Consider the following 17,310-nt stretch of genomic DNA (forward strand, 5'->3'; position numbering starts at 1 on the left):
AGAGCTCTGTGTCTTAGAAGGACAGTTCAGATTAATATCGGTAGACACATAACAAACACACAACAGATCAACCGCCACTAGAGCTCTGTGTCTTAGAAGGACAGTTCAGATTAATATCGGTAGACACATAACAAACACACAACAGATCAACCGCCACTAGAGCTCTGTGTCTTAGAAGGTCAGTTCAGACGAATATCGGTAGACACATAACAAACACACAACAGAAGCAAAGCGGATGACAACAGCTATTGTGATATTAGATTTAGTGAGTACGGGGCAATGACACGTCTACGGTACAATAATAAACACGAACTCAGTGTGTCTGCGATTGTTGATGAAAGGATCGCTAGAATATACGTATATAAATAAAGACTGTGTAAAACACAACAAACTTTGATTCAATGTTCCAATAATACCGTCTGGCCGCTTCTAGCTATTTATATATACATTATATTGTTTGCTTTGTGTTTACCGTCGACACTAGGATCCGTTGAAGACGGTTTCCTATAGAGCAATGCAACCGAAAGGAAAGAGTGGGGAAGTTAGAAAGAAAAATATGGATTCTAAGTATTGAAATCGGGGCAACAGGTCAGATTAAGTTATTTCATTGTCCGTTAAGCTGCAGAAAAAAAAAGTCTGTTTTAGTCACAACGAGCTTTTATTCAATGTATCAGTGGAGGTATTAAAAGCGTATGCCTGCTTCAAGCTATATGAACTAGATAATTTAGAATTTTAATAATGTCAACAGTTTGGGCGAAAAAGAGCAGAATTTAGCAAACCGTTCCATTTTCAAATCATAAAAGAGACAAATAAGGAATGACTCTTCATAAAAACTTCTAAAAAAACACAAAGAAAGACCCTTATATTATAGCTAGGTAATCCAGCTGTTTAGAAAAAGTGTTGAATTTGACGGAAGTGAAAGTACACAACTATCCTAGCTTTTGAATCAGTGTTATACATTATTTCAAACAGAGAAAACATTGATTTAAAATGTAATGACATTGTATTAAGTTCAGTTGTCAATCTACATTGTAAATAAATATATATATATATGATAAATATTAAACTACAGTAAGGTTTTTTTAACTACGTGTGTCTCAATACCTCTTGATACGAAATTGATTTTCTTCGTGAGTGTGTGGGGAATATTTTATCAATTGAAATTTCAGTGATAACGAATGCACCTTACCGGGTGATAAAAACAAGTTCGTACTTATTGTATTTAAAACAAGTAAGATTGGCAGTTCTTTAAACACATCGGAATGTATAGTAAACTTAAATCAGATACAGACGTGTTTTACTGTTTGAAACAAGTGTTTCGCCTGCGCAAGCGGCAGGACGTCTTTCTCGGGAGCTCCGGCTTCTTACAGAAATATTGCATGGTTTGAGCGTTGAAAACACCTTTTTGTTTAAAATTATAACTTGTACTTATTATTTATCATCTCTACCTTTATCATCAAATTTGTGAAGTATTCATATCCTCTAAATCTTTGAATTCTGAATAATATTTAAGTCAGTAGGCCAACTTCAAATTCCCGCCATTCTGTCAGTTGGTGTACACTTCCGGCGTAAACAATCGAACTCTTTTCCCCAGTCCATTTTTCACCCCATCATATACCATCAACTAACAATTGCCCATTTGTGCGTTTCATTATGTGGAGTCGCACTAGAGACGTAGATATAATCTACATCTGTAAGTAACAACTTTTGTCGTCTTACATAATGTACATTGTGTTCATCGGTCCCACACCTCACTTTCACATCGGTAAGTGAACATCCATAAATAAACATGGCGATTCTGCGAAACCTATTCTTCATGATCATCGTTATATGTAATCAATTTGGACCAAAACCACTTCATGTTACGAAATTCAAATCAAACTCAGTGTTAGTATCTGCTATGGACAAAGAATACCATATTGTATCAAGCTCGAACGTACAGACAGCCATAGCCTACAGCCCTCCCCTGGTGATACTACCTACCAATGCCCCTGATGTGTATGTTAATATCTAACTGGGTCATCCATATATGTCAGACGAATTTAACAACCAATGTTGATGTGTTCCCCATTGCAATACAACATATGTTGATCTCGTTCGGTAAGAAACAGTTCTTTATCAAACACCAAGATATCAAGTCCAAAAAGGTGTTATTATATATGCTGGTCTTATTTATTTTAAGAGCTAATGACATTGAATCCAATCCAGGACCTAGCAACGATAGCACTAAATACCTTTGTGGTACCTGCGATAAGACCGTCACCTGGGAACTTAAGGGTATTGTCTGTCAAACATGTGACCAGTGGTTTCATGTGGACTGTCAAAACATTAACAACACGTCATACGAGGAATTGATCGATAGTATGGTTAGCTGGCACTGTATTATCTGTGATTACCCAAATGATTCCACTCTATTATTTGATCTGCAGAGCATCTGTACTCCAAATCCGTTTGAAAGTTTATTTCTAGATCATGTAAAGAGTTTTGATAGCCAAATGAGTCCAAACACCTCTTCTAATGTATTTAATCCAGGGCACTCATCTACTCCAGTCAGGAAAACAGCATTTCCAAAATTTTCTCTCGTAAGCCACTTCGTATTTTGAATGTTAACTTCCAATCAATTAGAGCAAAGCAACATCTTATTCATCATGGTATTGACAGTGTCAAGCCCGATATCATCATTGGAACTGAAACATGGTTAAAACCAAATATTAAAGACACTGAAGTTTTCCCGGACGGGTTCAACATATACAGAGGACGGAGTTGGTGAAAAAACAGGTGGTGGGGTGCTCATAGCAATAACGAAAGATTTGGTTTCTTCTGAAGTACATGACCTGTTACCACCAGCTGAGTGAAATTGTATGGGCTATAATAGAAATGATAGGTTGTTCCCTGTATTTATGTTCATTTTATAATCCTAAAACAGCAGACGTTTCAAATTTGATGAGCTTTGACACATCTATTAGGACAGCAAGTACTATTCGCAATGCCAGTCTACTCATTGGAGGAGATTTCAATCTACCAGGTAGGGATTGGGAGCATAGAATTCTAAAACCCAATACTCTCCACCCAAATATTCATTATAATTTTGGTACCTCCCTTGACGATGCAGGACTAACCCAACTGGTAGAAAAGCCCACACGAAACAATAACATCTTGGACCTTATCATCACCAACCATCCGAGCTTAGTCCCCCATATTGAAGTTATACCTGGCATTTCAGATCATGACATGGTGTTTGTCGAATTCCTAGCTTCTACTTTTCGATTTTTTTATCGTAAGCTTCAGTTTTCTAATAAGGAGCATATTCCTGATACTAATACCATCTGGTGTGACTTCAAGTCATTTTTGAACTCTTTGGTGAATATGCATATACCACACAAAATATCAAAACCAAAAGAAAGCCAACCCTGGATATGTCATGAAATTAAACATTTGATTAGTAAACGCAACAAATTATTTAAAATTTAAAAAAATCTAGAAAGTCTGGTGATAAAGATCTAACAAAGAAATATAATGAACTGAAACATTCCATCCAAAAAATGATTCGGCAGGAGTATTGAAAATATATAGAAAACATAGTTCCTCCAGATGAGACTTCGGTCAATGGAACTTTCACATGCATGAACAAGTTTTGGACCTACATAAAACACAAGAAAACAGACTTCACAGGTTTCCCCCATCTAAAAGAGGATGGCAAGCTCATTTCAGATTTCTATTCAAAAGCAAACCTACTCAATAAGCAGTTCGAATCAGTTTTCTCTACATCCAAAAACATATCTCCTGACATCTTTTCTAAAAAGTATATTAATCCAGATCAGATATATCCAACCATGAACACCCCCCTCATTACCCCAAATGGTATTCAAAAACTACTAAAAATTCTTGATAGTTCCAAAGCACCAGGCCCAGACGACTTGAGTCCAGGAGTTTTGAAGGAATTGGCTAGTGAAATTGCCCCTATCTTAAGTATAATATTCAACTCGTCCCTACAATCTGGCACTGTTCCGCAAGATTGGAAAACCGCCCATATTGCTCCAATATTTAAAAAAGGTCAAAAATATGACCCTGTAAATTACAGACCCATCTCACTCACTTGCATTTGTTGTAAGTTAATGGAACATGTCACAGTGTCACACATCATGACACATTCAGATCGTCACAATATGTTGTATCCTCGCCAACATGGTTTTCGAAAATTCAGATCCTGTGAAACACAAATTTTAGAATTTGTTGATGATATTACCAAAACTCTTGACAACTCAAAACAATCGGATATATTGGTTATGGATTTCTCCAAAGCATTTGATAAGGTCAGCCACTCTCTTTTTAACAACACACTCAGTCATTATGGTATAGATGAGAAAATTACTTCCTGGATCTCAAACTTTTTAAATAATAGAACCCAATCACTACTTGTTGAAGGCGTCAAATCTGAGTATGTACCAGTTTTATCCGTCGTCCCCCAGGGATCTGTACTGGGGCCTAATCTGTTCTTATTTTATATTAATGACATGCCAATTGAACTCCACGGTCAGACTGTTTGTGGATGATTCCATTGTATATCTGACAATTACGTCAGAGAAAGATGCAAGGACCCTACAGTCTGACCTGGACAAACTAGCCCTTTGGGAGAAAGAATGGTTAATGGCTTTCCACCAAGATTAGTGTTATGCTCTCACAATTTCTAAGAAAAAATCGCCTGTCATTTTAAAATATTCTCTTCATGGCCAAATACTAAAACATGTTAATTTTGTGAAATACCTAGGTGTAACCCTCAGATCAGATTTGAAATGGGACTCCAATGGGATTTGCAACAATGCAAATTCTACTCTAGGATTTCTCAGAAGAAACCTATAAATTAGCTCAACAACATTTAAAGAGCAGGCTTACAAATCTTTGGTAATCCACTCTTTAGAACATGCTTGCTCTGTTTGGGATCCGTACACAAAAAATAATATCAACAAATCAGAAATGGTCCAGAGGAGAGGAGTCCAATAACTGTCTGTCTGGCTGTACCATACTAGACTGGAACAAATTACCATCGGACATCTTTAATGCACCCACTTTCAACTCTTTCAAAACACCTCTTTCCAGGCACACCTATAAAATTGAAGATGCAGAGTAATTAGTTACTTCAACAGACTTTACATGATACTTTACCACTTCCCTTCTTTTCCCCCTTTTCCGAACTAGCTTTGTCGGTGGGGGCTGCCCGATCACTGGCTTGCTGGGACCTCTCTCTCGGACTCTCCTCGAACTAAATTTTCCTTCTCTTAACTTTAACTAAGTGATTAATCATTAATTATTATGTAATATATATAGTCTGTCGTTTGTGCTGCATAAACCCAACTTCGTGACAAAATTTTCAATTAGTTGAAGGTGGTCACTATATGGTAGAACTACATGTAACTTAATCAAATATGAATGTATTGTAATAACGAAAATAAGTATAAATTTATTCTAATAATTCATTACTTTGTTACTTTGTATGGCTTTCTGCTTTCATAAACAAGAATTCAAACATGTGCTTCATTTCTTCGTGTTTCATTATTTTACGTAACATTGTAGCTATAATTTATTCAGGCAGAATTTAAATGAAATACTTATTAGAGTATGAATTGTCAGTCGAAGCTTAAAACTGTTGATTTGTAAAGTTATATAGAGTTTATCGGTAAATGTTTCCCCCTTCATATATGTTTCGTGGCACTTTAGACATAGTTTGTTTTATTCTTTTGACGTTTTGCATTTTAATAATTAAGATAGGTACAGATTTATTGTAAAATTTGAAATACAGAAATAGGATCTTTTGTAATAATCAAAAACAAATGCGTCGTTATAATGAAAGCAAACATGGATTTATGATAAAAGTTCATTTTTTTTTTTTTTTTTTTTTTAATCAAATGAAATAATGAGGTATTGTAATTATGTCAGGGGATTGGGTTGAACCGCATTACCGACACGATAAACATATACAGGATCTTTTTTGTTTAATATGCGATTCCATTACGCAACCAAAGGTGATAACAAGTATCGTTTTTAATCTGTATTTTAATCTACATCTTCATTATCTCGAATTTCTTTTATTAAAATTACTTTGTCGATTTCTTTGACGTGAACGGATATAGCAGAAGAGACATGCGCCAGTGTATGAATAGATGATTGCTGAAATGTCTGTTTCACGAGGTATTAAGTACCGCGTTATCTCGCGAGAACTTACGCGATGTCCTGATATCAAAGACTGAAGATGAAAGGAGATTGTAGTTTTGACGTTATTTTTATCTTTGATCTGACGTTTTAGAACCTTCCTCGACAAGGCATTCCACAGATAAATTGGGACAAGGACTATCGACGGCCACGCTCAGCGGTAGATTGGTTATCGTCATAAAATGTTGATAGATTCAACACACTGACCTTTTTTAATCGGGTACAACGTCTTCGGAACAGCTATGGCGATGTGAAGACAGATGTCAAGTACATATACAACTGTACATAGGGGAACATCCCAGGAACGAGAAGGTTAATATAAAATCAAAATGTGGACGGGAAAGGTAGAAAATGAAAATGATTCCAAGCGATGCAATTGAGGTAGCAGATCAATTTTGGTTATGTCTATGCCCTATTATGTACTGTAGTAGAATACAAATCCCCAAAACCCGCTACATTAATCTTGTCTTACGATACACATATAATGGGGTGATACGGCAAGTTAATGCTTGATTTCTCCAATGCTCCAAATACAGATGACATTGCAGAAACTGCCTTCATATTTACGGGGCCCACATTATAGTCGCCTACGTCTACATCAGAACGCTCTAAAAGAAATCTACTTAATAAAGCTCGTCAACAAATTCACATAACGTTCTACAATAAATCCCCAGTGGTAAATATTTGTACACAATGTACAGTAAGTATATATAATAAGTCCTTGACAGTCTCTCCAAACACCATACTCAACAAACTCGAATACATGGCCAGTGATACAATGGGAGCATTGTTTTTTCTTTGTTCTTTTGACCATTCCAAAATGTTAATCTGGTTCACCAGAGTCGGTTATTAGTTCAAAGACTATTGCCCGGCCAGAGAGAACTATTGCCCGGCCAGAGAGAACTATTGCCCGGCCAGAGAGAACTATTTCCCGGCTAGAGAGAACTATTGCCCGGTCAGAGAGAACTATTGCCCGGCCAGAGAGAACTATTGCCCGGCCAGANTCAATGGGAGCATTGTATTTTCTTTGTATAATTTAAGCGGAACACAATATAAGAGTATCTATAACCTTATTGTATGTGGTTTTCTTCTTTCTAATATATAAAGGGGTTTTGACCATTCCAAAATGTTAATCTGGTTCACCACAGTCGGTTATTAGTTCAAAGACCATTGCCCGGCCAGAGAGAACTATTGCCCGGCCAGAGAGAACTATTGCCCTCTCAATGAAATATCGAGTTATGATTACGTTTGTGTTTGAACATGAATTATATAACACGTTTCTTCCACAAACGACAGGTTTGATTAGGAAGGCAATGTTTTACATATATTGTCCTTACTGTACACGATTCTTTGTTTCTCCGCGATTGTGATTTCCCTACTGCAAGTACTATTGTGATTTCCCTACTGCAAGTACTATTGTGATTCCCTATTGCAAGTACAATTGTGATTCCCTACTGCAAGTACAATTGTGATTATCTACTGCAAGTACAATTGTGATTCCCTACTGCAAGTACAATTGTGATCCCCTACTGCAAGAACAATTATGATTCCCTACTGCAAGTACAATTGCGATTCCCTACTGCAAGGGCAATTGTGACACGCTACTGCATGTACAATAACGATTCCCTACTGCAAGTACAATTGTGATTCCCTAGTGCAAATAAAATTGTGATTCCTTCTTACAAGGGCAATTGTGATTCCCTACTGCAAGGGCAATTGCGATTCCCTACTGCAAGTACAATTGCGATTCCCTACTGCAAGTACAATTGTAATTCCCTACTGCAAGTACAATTGTGATTCCCTACTGCACGGGCAATTGCGATTCCCTTCTGCACGGACACTTGTGATTCCCTACTGCAAGGGCAATTGCGATTCCCTACTGCAAGGACAATTGTGATTCCCTACTGCAAGTACAATAACGATTCCCTACTGCAAGTACAATTGTGATTCCTTACTGCAAGTGCAATCGGATTCCCTTCTGCAAGGGCAATTGCGATTCCCTACTGCACGGACAATTGTGATTTACTTCTGCAAGGGCAATTGCAATCCCCTACTGAAAGGGCAATTATGATTCCCTACTGCAAGTTCAATTGCGATTCCCTTCTGCACGGACAATTGTGATGCCCTACTGCAAGGGCAATTGCGATTCCCTACTGCAAGTACAAATGCGATTCCCTACTGCAAGGGCAATTATGATTCCCTACTGCAAGTACAATTGCGATTCCCTTCTGCACGGACAATTGCGATTCCCTACTGCAAGGGCAATTGTGACACGCTACTGCATGTACAATAACGATTCCCTACTGCAAGTACAATTGTGATTCCTTACTGCAAGTGCAATCGGATTCCCTTCTGCAAGGGCAATTGCGATTCCCTACTGCACGGACAATTGTGATTTACTTCTGCAAGGGAAATTGCAATCCCCTACTGAAAGGGCAATTATGATTCCCTACTGCAAGTTCAATTGCGATTCCCTTCTGCACGGACAATTGCGATTCCCTACTGCAAGGGCAATTGTGATTCCCTACAACAAGGGCAATTGTGATTCCCTACAACAAGGGCAATTGTGATTCCCTACAACAAGGGCAATTGTGATTCCCTACTGCAAGTACAATTGTGATCCCCTACTGCAAGAACAATTATGATTCCCTACTGCAAGTACAATTGCGATTCCCTACTGCAAGTACAATTGTGATTCCCTACTGCAAGTACAATAACGATTCCCTACTGCAAGTACAATTGTGATTCCTTACTGCAAGGGCAATCGGATTCCCTTCTGCAAGGGCAATTGCGATTCCCTACTGCAAGGGCAATTGTGATCCCCTACTGCAAGGGCAATTGCGATTCCCTCCTGCAAGGGCAATTTTTAGACCGTACTGCAAGTAAAAATGTGATTCCCTCCTGCAAGGGCAATTTTTAGACCGTACTGCAAGTAAAAATGTGATTCCCTACTGCAAGGACAACTGCAAGGGCAATTGTGATTCCCTACTGCAAGTACAATTGTGATTCCCTACAGCAAGTTCAATTACGATTCCTTCCTGCAAGTACAATTGTGATTCCCTACTGCAAGTACAATTGTGATTCCCTACTGCAAGTACACATGTGATTCCCTACTGCAAGGACAATTGTGATTTCCTCCTGCAAGGGCAGTTGTGATTCCCTCCTGCAAGGGCAATTTTTAGTCCGTACTGCAAGTAAAAATGTGATTCCCTACTGCAAGGGCAATTCTTAGTCCTTGCGATTCCCTACTGCAAGGGCAGGTGTGACACCCTACTGTAAGGGCAATGAACATTTTACATTATGCCGGGGAAAAAAATCAAAACTTTAGCACAATAGCATAGATTATCAGTGAAATTTGAGCGTGAGGGCGACATGATTTTGTATTACCTCCTCATGTAACCAGCATCATGCAATCAGACACATTGATATGAAGATAATTTATAATTAATGCTCTGATTAATACTCGAATCAAACAATCTTAGTATGAGTTGGACACTTTTCCTCGGCATGTCTATAACTTGAATGATATATCCTTTCTGAAAAGAAATTCAACGGAACTTTTATAAAAATAATATAAACACGAAATAAACAGATAAAGTCTACAACAGTTTTGTTGTCGAAGAAATGCAATGAGGCCCGACCAGGATCCGATCATTATACTCGTTCTTACAACTACGTCACCGGAACCACATGTGCCAGGTTTATCCATAATGAGCTTAAGGGGAGAAACTGCATCAACGAAAATGTTCGGAGGCATTCTCTAGTGTTTTTCAATTAGACATGGACAATTAAATCTTTTTCGAGGGACTACTGATGAAATATGAAGGTCTATAATGGGAAGGAAATAGTTTTTGTCTATTTATTATTTTTCCGATTTTTTAACCGCAACCGTTGGTTAAGATTAGTTTAATATTGGACACGTGCACATGCCTACAGATAAACCCCTCTTAGTCACCTGGCGATTTAGTCGAAAAATAAATAGTTTTTTTTTTTTAATAATCAGCAATTTAATGAAACGAGAAGAGAAAAACAAAACGATGCTGACATGTTAGCGCCATTAGCATAGTGTCACGCTAGACTGAGTGTAAATATCTACGTACATTATAACTGAACAAGTCCTTCCGAACGTTCCCGCCTGTTGACATTTGACAAATATCATAGTGTGTTTATCTTAAATGCAGAAAACGTTTATTTATATATACTGGAAATGGCTTGTTTTAGCGCTATCGATCTTATTTCGAAGTCTGGGACATATTTCGAGCTTTATCAGTGCCATATCGGTGCTCAACCATTGGAAATACGGTACATTACAAACGATTAATCTACTCAGACAGGTAGCACAGATTCAGAAGCATTGGAACGTATACCAAGACATACATCTTGCTGACATGATAACTCCACCCAATAAGGGGCTTGTCTGCCTGACGGAACCGCCACGCGGAATGTGTTCTGACATGGTACCGCCACTTTCCTCTCTGACTTTGTCAGCCCAAAACTGAATTCTAGTCCCTGTTGTCTTCAGCTTTACCTTAACATTGACATTACTTACCTTCCCCACGTCTCCTGTATATTATGTGTTCCTACCCTAATTTCTTTTGACTTGAATTACTTCCCCTGCTTTATGCAGTATATTAGCCCTCATTACATCCCCTGACTATCTTGATCTTAATTACTTCCCCTGATTTATGCAGTATATTAATTAACCTCATTACCTCTCCTGAATATCTTGACCTTAATTACTTCCCCTGATATATTTATATATATAATAACGTTTATTATCTCCCCTGATTGTTCTGGACCCTGGCTTTTATTACTTCCATTGTTATCAATTAGCCTTTATCACCTCCACTTATCTTTTTCATGATATTCCCTGATCTCCAATGATAAACAATCAATGACCCCTTATTGGTGTGACATGAGGATTTGTCACCCCGAGACAGAGGGGAGACAAATCCTCATGTCACACCGATATGGTGTCATTAATGTGTTTATTATACCGAATAAAAATAACAAAAGTGACTGTTCTGATTTTATGAATGAAAATTAACTCAGCAAGTAGGCGCTAGTGACAAACTTATTTCAGAGAATTCAACGGTTTTATTTCTTCAGTAATTGAAAATTAACAAAGCCTTTGCCATTTCAATCTCATCCTAATTATTTTCTGTAAGTACACCAAGCTGTCCAGGTAATACATTATCAAGTTCAAAAGGTTCGCTGAAAACGTCAATTTAGGTCAATATATACATATAGCTTTAGCAAATTATCAAGTCCCTGTGTTACAGTCAATCTGACAACAACTAAACCTGCCCTGTAACAGGCTATCTGTTAATAATGTCCACGTCTGCTGATCCAATGGAAACTGCTTAAGATCCATAACGAAAAAAACATTGAATAAAGTTTTCTTCAATTCGTCTAATTAAGAAGACGCTCGTCACGATTAACTGAATAATGACTCCCCTTCGATCCGATATGGGTTGTGCTAGCCTTATGTAAATAGAAACACTATCAATCCAACTAATTCTATCAGCCTGCCCGAAAGGTTGCCGTGGAAAATTAACAGTAAAAATTCACTATAGATTTAATAAGTAATTTAATTCCCCGTTGTGAACCCAGTCTTTGTAACTTAATAAGAGAAAGCACCAGTGCAGTTTGTTAATATCACATATTCTATTTATACTTGTGTATAGACAACCTCATCAAGTAATTTACTGCAATGAACCAACAATCGGATACGAAATTCTTCTAATGCAAACTGTAGGAGCAGATCTTAAATATTTACATTCTGTATGCCTCGACTCATTAACAAACATGACTTTAATTTTTGCATAACACCGGTGACCTTATCACCGCGTATTGATACACTACAATGACGTAGCACAGGGCGTACTTGGTTCATGTCCGCCGTGAAACAGCCCTTGATGTAATTTTGTTATTCTGATATGAATTAACATTACACATGATTGGATTGGTGTGATGTGTTAAGAATATGATGATAATATTCGACTTGTATAAATTCTACAAAATTAAATTTTGAAAATGGAACTATATTTTGTTTGATTTGCTGCCATGTTGTTGCTACATGTAGGACCTTTCTACTGCGTTGTCCCAATGTAAAATAGGGGGAAAAAACTGAAGTTAGGTTAATTAAGGTGCATCAGAAAAAGAGCACTTAAAAATGTTACTATACACTTCAATGGGGTCATAATAACATTGGCTTTCTAGACATTTACCATGAATTGCGTCAACTGTAAGATGTGGGGCGACATAGTAGGTTATGAGGTGATACTAATGACAATAGTAGGATATGAGGTGATACTAATGAGAATAGTAGGATATGAGGTGATACATATGTCAACAGTAGGATATGAGGTGATACTAATGTCAACAATAGGATATAAGGTGTTACTAATGACAACAATAGGATATGAGGTAATACTAATGACAACAATAGGATATGAGGTGGTACTAATGTCAACAATAGGATATAAGGTAATACTAATGACAACCATAGGATATGAGGTGATACTAATGACAACAGTAGGATATGAGGTGACACTAATGACAACAGTAGGATATGAGGTGGTACTTATGACAACAGTAGGATATGAGGTGATACTAATGAAAACAGTAGGATATGAGGTGGTACTAATGACAACAGTAGGATATGAGGTGATACTAATGACAACCATAGGATATGAGGTGATACTAATGACAACTATAGGATATGAGGTGACACTAATGACAACATTAGGATATGAGGTGATACTAATGACAACAGTAGGATATGAGGTGATACTAATGACAACAGTAGGATATGAGGTGGTACTAATGACAACCATAGGATATAAGGTGATACTAATGACAACAATAGGATATTAGGTGATGTTAATGACAACAATAGGATATGAGGTGGTACTAATGACAACCATAGGACATGAGGTGATACTAATGACAATAGTAGGATATGAGGTGATACATATGTCAACCATAGGATATGAGGTGATACTAATGGCAACAATAGGATATGAGGTGATACTTATTACAACAGTAGGATATGAGGTGATACAAATGACAACCATAGGACATGAGGTGATACTAATGACAACAGTAGGATATGAAGTGATACTAATGACAACAGTAGGATATGAGGTGGTACTAATGACAACAGTAGGATATGAGGTGGTACTAGTGACAACAATAGGATATGAGGTGATACCAATGACAACAAGATGATATGAGGTGATACCAATGACAACAATATGATATGAGGTGATACCAATGACAACAGTAGGATATGAGGTGTTACCAATGACAACAGTAGGATATGAGGTGATACTAATGACAACCATAGGATATGAGGTGATACTAATGAAAACAGTAGGATTTGAGGTGATACCAATGACAACAGTAGGATTTGAGGTGATACTAATGACAGCAGTAGGATATGAGGTGATACTAATGACAACAGTAGGATATGAGTTGGTACTAATGACAACAGTAGGATATGAGGTGATACCAATGACAACAATAGGATATGAGGTGATACCAATGACAACAGTAGGATTTGGGGTGATACCAATGACAACAGTAGGATTTGAGGTGACACTAATGACAACAGTAGGATATGAGGTGACACTAATGACAACAGTAGGATATGAGGTGATACTAATGACAACATTAGGATATGAGGTGGTACTAATGACAACAGTAGGATATGAGGTGATATTAATGACAACAATAGAATATGAGGTGATACTAATGACAACAGTAGGATATGAGGTGATACTAATGACAACATTAGGATATGAGGTGGTACTAATGACAACAGTAGGATATGAGGTGGTACTAATGACAACCATAGGATATGATGTGATACTAATGACAACATTAGGAAATGAGGTGGTACTAATGACAACAGTAGGAGATGAGGTGATACTAATGACAACAATAGGAGATGAGGTGGTACTAATGACAACAGTAGGAGATGAGGTGATACTAATGACAACACTAGGATATGAGGTGATACTAATGACAATCCACTTCGACATGTCCATCCCAAAAAAGTAATTAGGGGTTGGCGGATCAAGAATGGTTTTATCAGGAAAGGGAAATTTCAAAATAGAAAGAAAATATTTGCCTGCTTAAATTTAATTGTAAACTGTCTATGTGGGTCATGTTGATTGATATGAAAATAGAAAAAAAATATGAATGTTTCCATATCATAGATTTATAAAACGTTTTGACCTGTGAAAAACTAAGTTGATTTTTGTCTTGAATATGATCGCTATAAAATGATTCAAAATCTAGATATTGTCCGATTTCAATCAAACCCTATGTATTTGTATGTAAATTCTGGCACAGTGAACTCTGTTGAAATTTCCGTTTAGTCTTTGAACAACATTGACACCGTTCAGTTACTTCTGATAGGTTGAAATCCAGTATTTGGGTACATTTTGACTACGCAATCTCCATTGAAACTTCCGTTTAGCCACTGATCGAAAATAAGGTCTTGTTGAGCTTGCTTCGATAGCATTGTGAGCTCTGTCTGATGGCATGTACATGTATTACGATCCCAGCTACAAATTAAAACGTGTTATTCATATTTGAAAGTGATGTTGTTACTGATATGTACAATAAAAACGCTTTGATTTATCAGAAAATTTTGATAAAATCAAGAGCGATAATAAAAGTATTCCAGACGGAGATAAATACAGATGTATGTACTGTTCTTGCTTCCCATTCCGACAACCATCCACAAATACAGTATACGTTTTCTAAGCACAGACAGATGTTTTGTCATGATTTGAAATATTAATAACGATAACAGATTTCCCAGACTTTGGGGTTTTAAAACATCTAACAAAAACGATGTCTCAAATACTGACAGTTGTCACTATATATAGTTCACGTTACAGCAGTACTTGCATGAGTTCACAAAAACCGGATGTAGTCTAAAGCGCGACTATTCTATGTCCCTTAACGTCTTTCTCGAATTAATGTCCTGCTTTTGCAGATATCTTAATTGCTGCCCTGACAAGTCTGTCTCGATTCTATTTTACGAAACCGGAAGTCATCTCCCATCATGTTTGTCATGCGCCAGACTTACGCTAACTGGACCGGAAACACTTCATCACTCCGTTTTGTTTTCTCGTTAGAACATCCGGGCCAGTGCTCATTAAATCGATCGCCGTCCATTGTTGTCTATACAAGCATTTCCATGATAATAGAAAAGATTTATTGAGAAAAGAACATCATATCGATATTAAATTGAAAGCCAATGAAATCTTTGGTTTTACAGATGCAATAGGGGCTCGCATAGGGTATATAGACATTGTATGTCTATTCCTGAAATTTGGTCTGCAGGATAACCGAACTACTCGGTAGTGAAGAGGACGTAAAACTTATCAATCAATCAATCATTCCTGAAATACTGTGCCTGGTGGCAATACGTTGTCTGTGAATTTAATTCTGTACCCATCATGAAACATTCAGTAAGTGTAGGATGACCTACTTAAGTAGTTGTTTAAAGAATTTGGTGGTTAAGCGGATGGTGGTACATATACAAAGAAGTTCTAAATACAAAACACAAGATAGGATACTTAAAACAAAACCTTGAATTAAGGTGAAGAGAACTACTGCTTCAGTAGTCTCGTTTACTCAGACTCTTGTTGTCTGCGCAAATTGCAAGTGATCAAGCGTCTGGTTGAACGAGACTACTGATTCAGCGATATACTCGTCGTACTCTCCCTTATATAAGATGATCTTTCGCTTTCGCTGTATCTTTCGCTGTAATATACATCGTTGTAAGCTCTTTAGGTTTTGGAGATGTCTTGATTGTATTTCATTACTTATTTATGATGTCCAACTGGTTGCGCTTAAAATGATAAAAAGTCCATTATGACGGAGCCAAAAGGAGACATTTAAGCCAAAAGTAACCTCCCCTGTCAAGTTATGAATCTTTTTTTCTTTTGTCAATAAATTTGAATCCTGCAGTTTTTGTTTGTTTCTTTTTTAATTTTAATTATCAAATTTATAACAAATGCAGTTCTATTAAATGGGTGGCAACATAGCGGATGTGATGATATAGTTCTACTTGTTAATACCCTTTACCTTATATTACCGTGTCAAGGTTTACCCAAAATATCTATTAATGAGTCATTTGATGGAAATACACATGTTTTTCTGTACTCTTACACCACATGTTAAGTTAAAGTACAGTTTGACTGTGACAAACATTTATTTGATACGGCTAAACATGGACGTTACATAGCATCAGAGTACGCCAAGCTCTTTGTCAGTGTAGAAACTACCCTTCAATTGGCTGTAAACCCACAAGTAGGTCATATTAAGTAACATATCTTAGAATGTCACGTATTTAATGAGACAGATAACGATACATATTTCAATTTTCTTTTCAGGGGATTTATTCAAAGGGCGAGAATTATGGTTCTCGTGAGAACGGTATTTTACCGACGACACACTTTCACTCCACATGTCTCTTCAGTGCATGTGTACTTAAAGTACAACACCCGCATCACCGTCAGTCGTAATCTGAGATAAAATTTAAAGTTTGTCTAATCTAAAACAATAAGGGACCAAGTTCTAAACGGTATTACAGTGTATCACTGATATCCAATATAGGACGTTTCTGATTACCGACCAGAACCAGAACCCGAACCACTCCAAGTCGGGAAATCAAACCCCGACTGTCTTTAGGAAGAGCCTGTGCACTAGCCAATGTGCATCCCGATCAAATATAAGAATGGAAGACGTCCAATACAGACGCTGTCTGTTGTTAAAATGAGGGAATACGAATAAGTAGGACGGCGACAACTATGAGGAGGAGGAGGACGAGGAAGGAGGAGGAGGACGAGGAAAGTGTATTCGTTGACTGTCTCCAATAATGATAATGAAGATATTACTGTTTTTATGATAATGATGACGTGTAGGAGGAAATGCTATTTTCTCTGCTGATAATGTGTTACATGTGTTACACGTGTTACACGTGTTACATGTGTTACATGTGTTACATGTGTTACATGTGTTACACGTGTTACATGTGTTACATGTGTTACATGTGTTACATGTGTTACACGTGTTACA

At 37.3% G+C, this 17,310-nt stretch overlaps 1 protein-coding gene across 1 annotated transcript; it reads left to right on the top strand.

Annotated features, from left to right (window-relative positions):
- The first annotated feature begins 13,485 nt into the window (after window positions 1–13,485).
- Window positions 13,486–14,274, top strand: LOC110460951 (chondroitin proteoglycan 1-like). The gene has a single exon (XM_021514182.1). It carries the CDS (start codon window positions 13,486–13,488, stop codon window positions 14,272–14,274), a length of 789 nt encoding a protein of 262 aa, XP_021369857.1.
- Window positions 14,275–17,310: the final 3,036 nt, after the last annotated feature.

Source organism: Mizuhopecten yessoensis, unplaced genomic scaffold (assembly GCF_002113885.1).
Source record: "Mizuhopecten yessoensis strain PY_sf001 unplaced genomic scaffold, ASM211388v2 scaffold10527, whole genome shotgun sequence".
NCBI classification, from domain to species: Eukaryota; Metazoa; Mollusca; class Bivalvia; order Pectinida; family Pectinidae; genus Mizuhopecten; species Mizuhopecten yessoensis.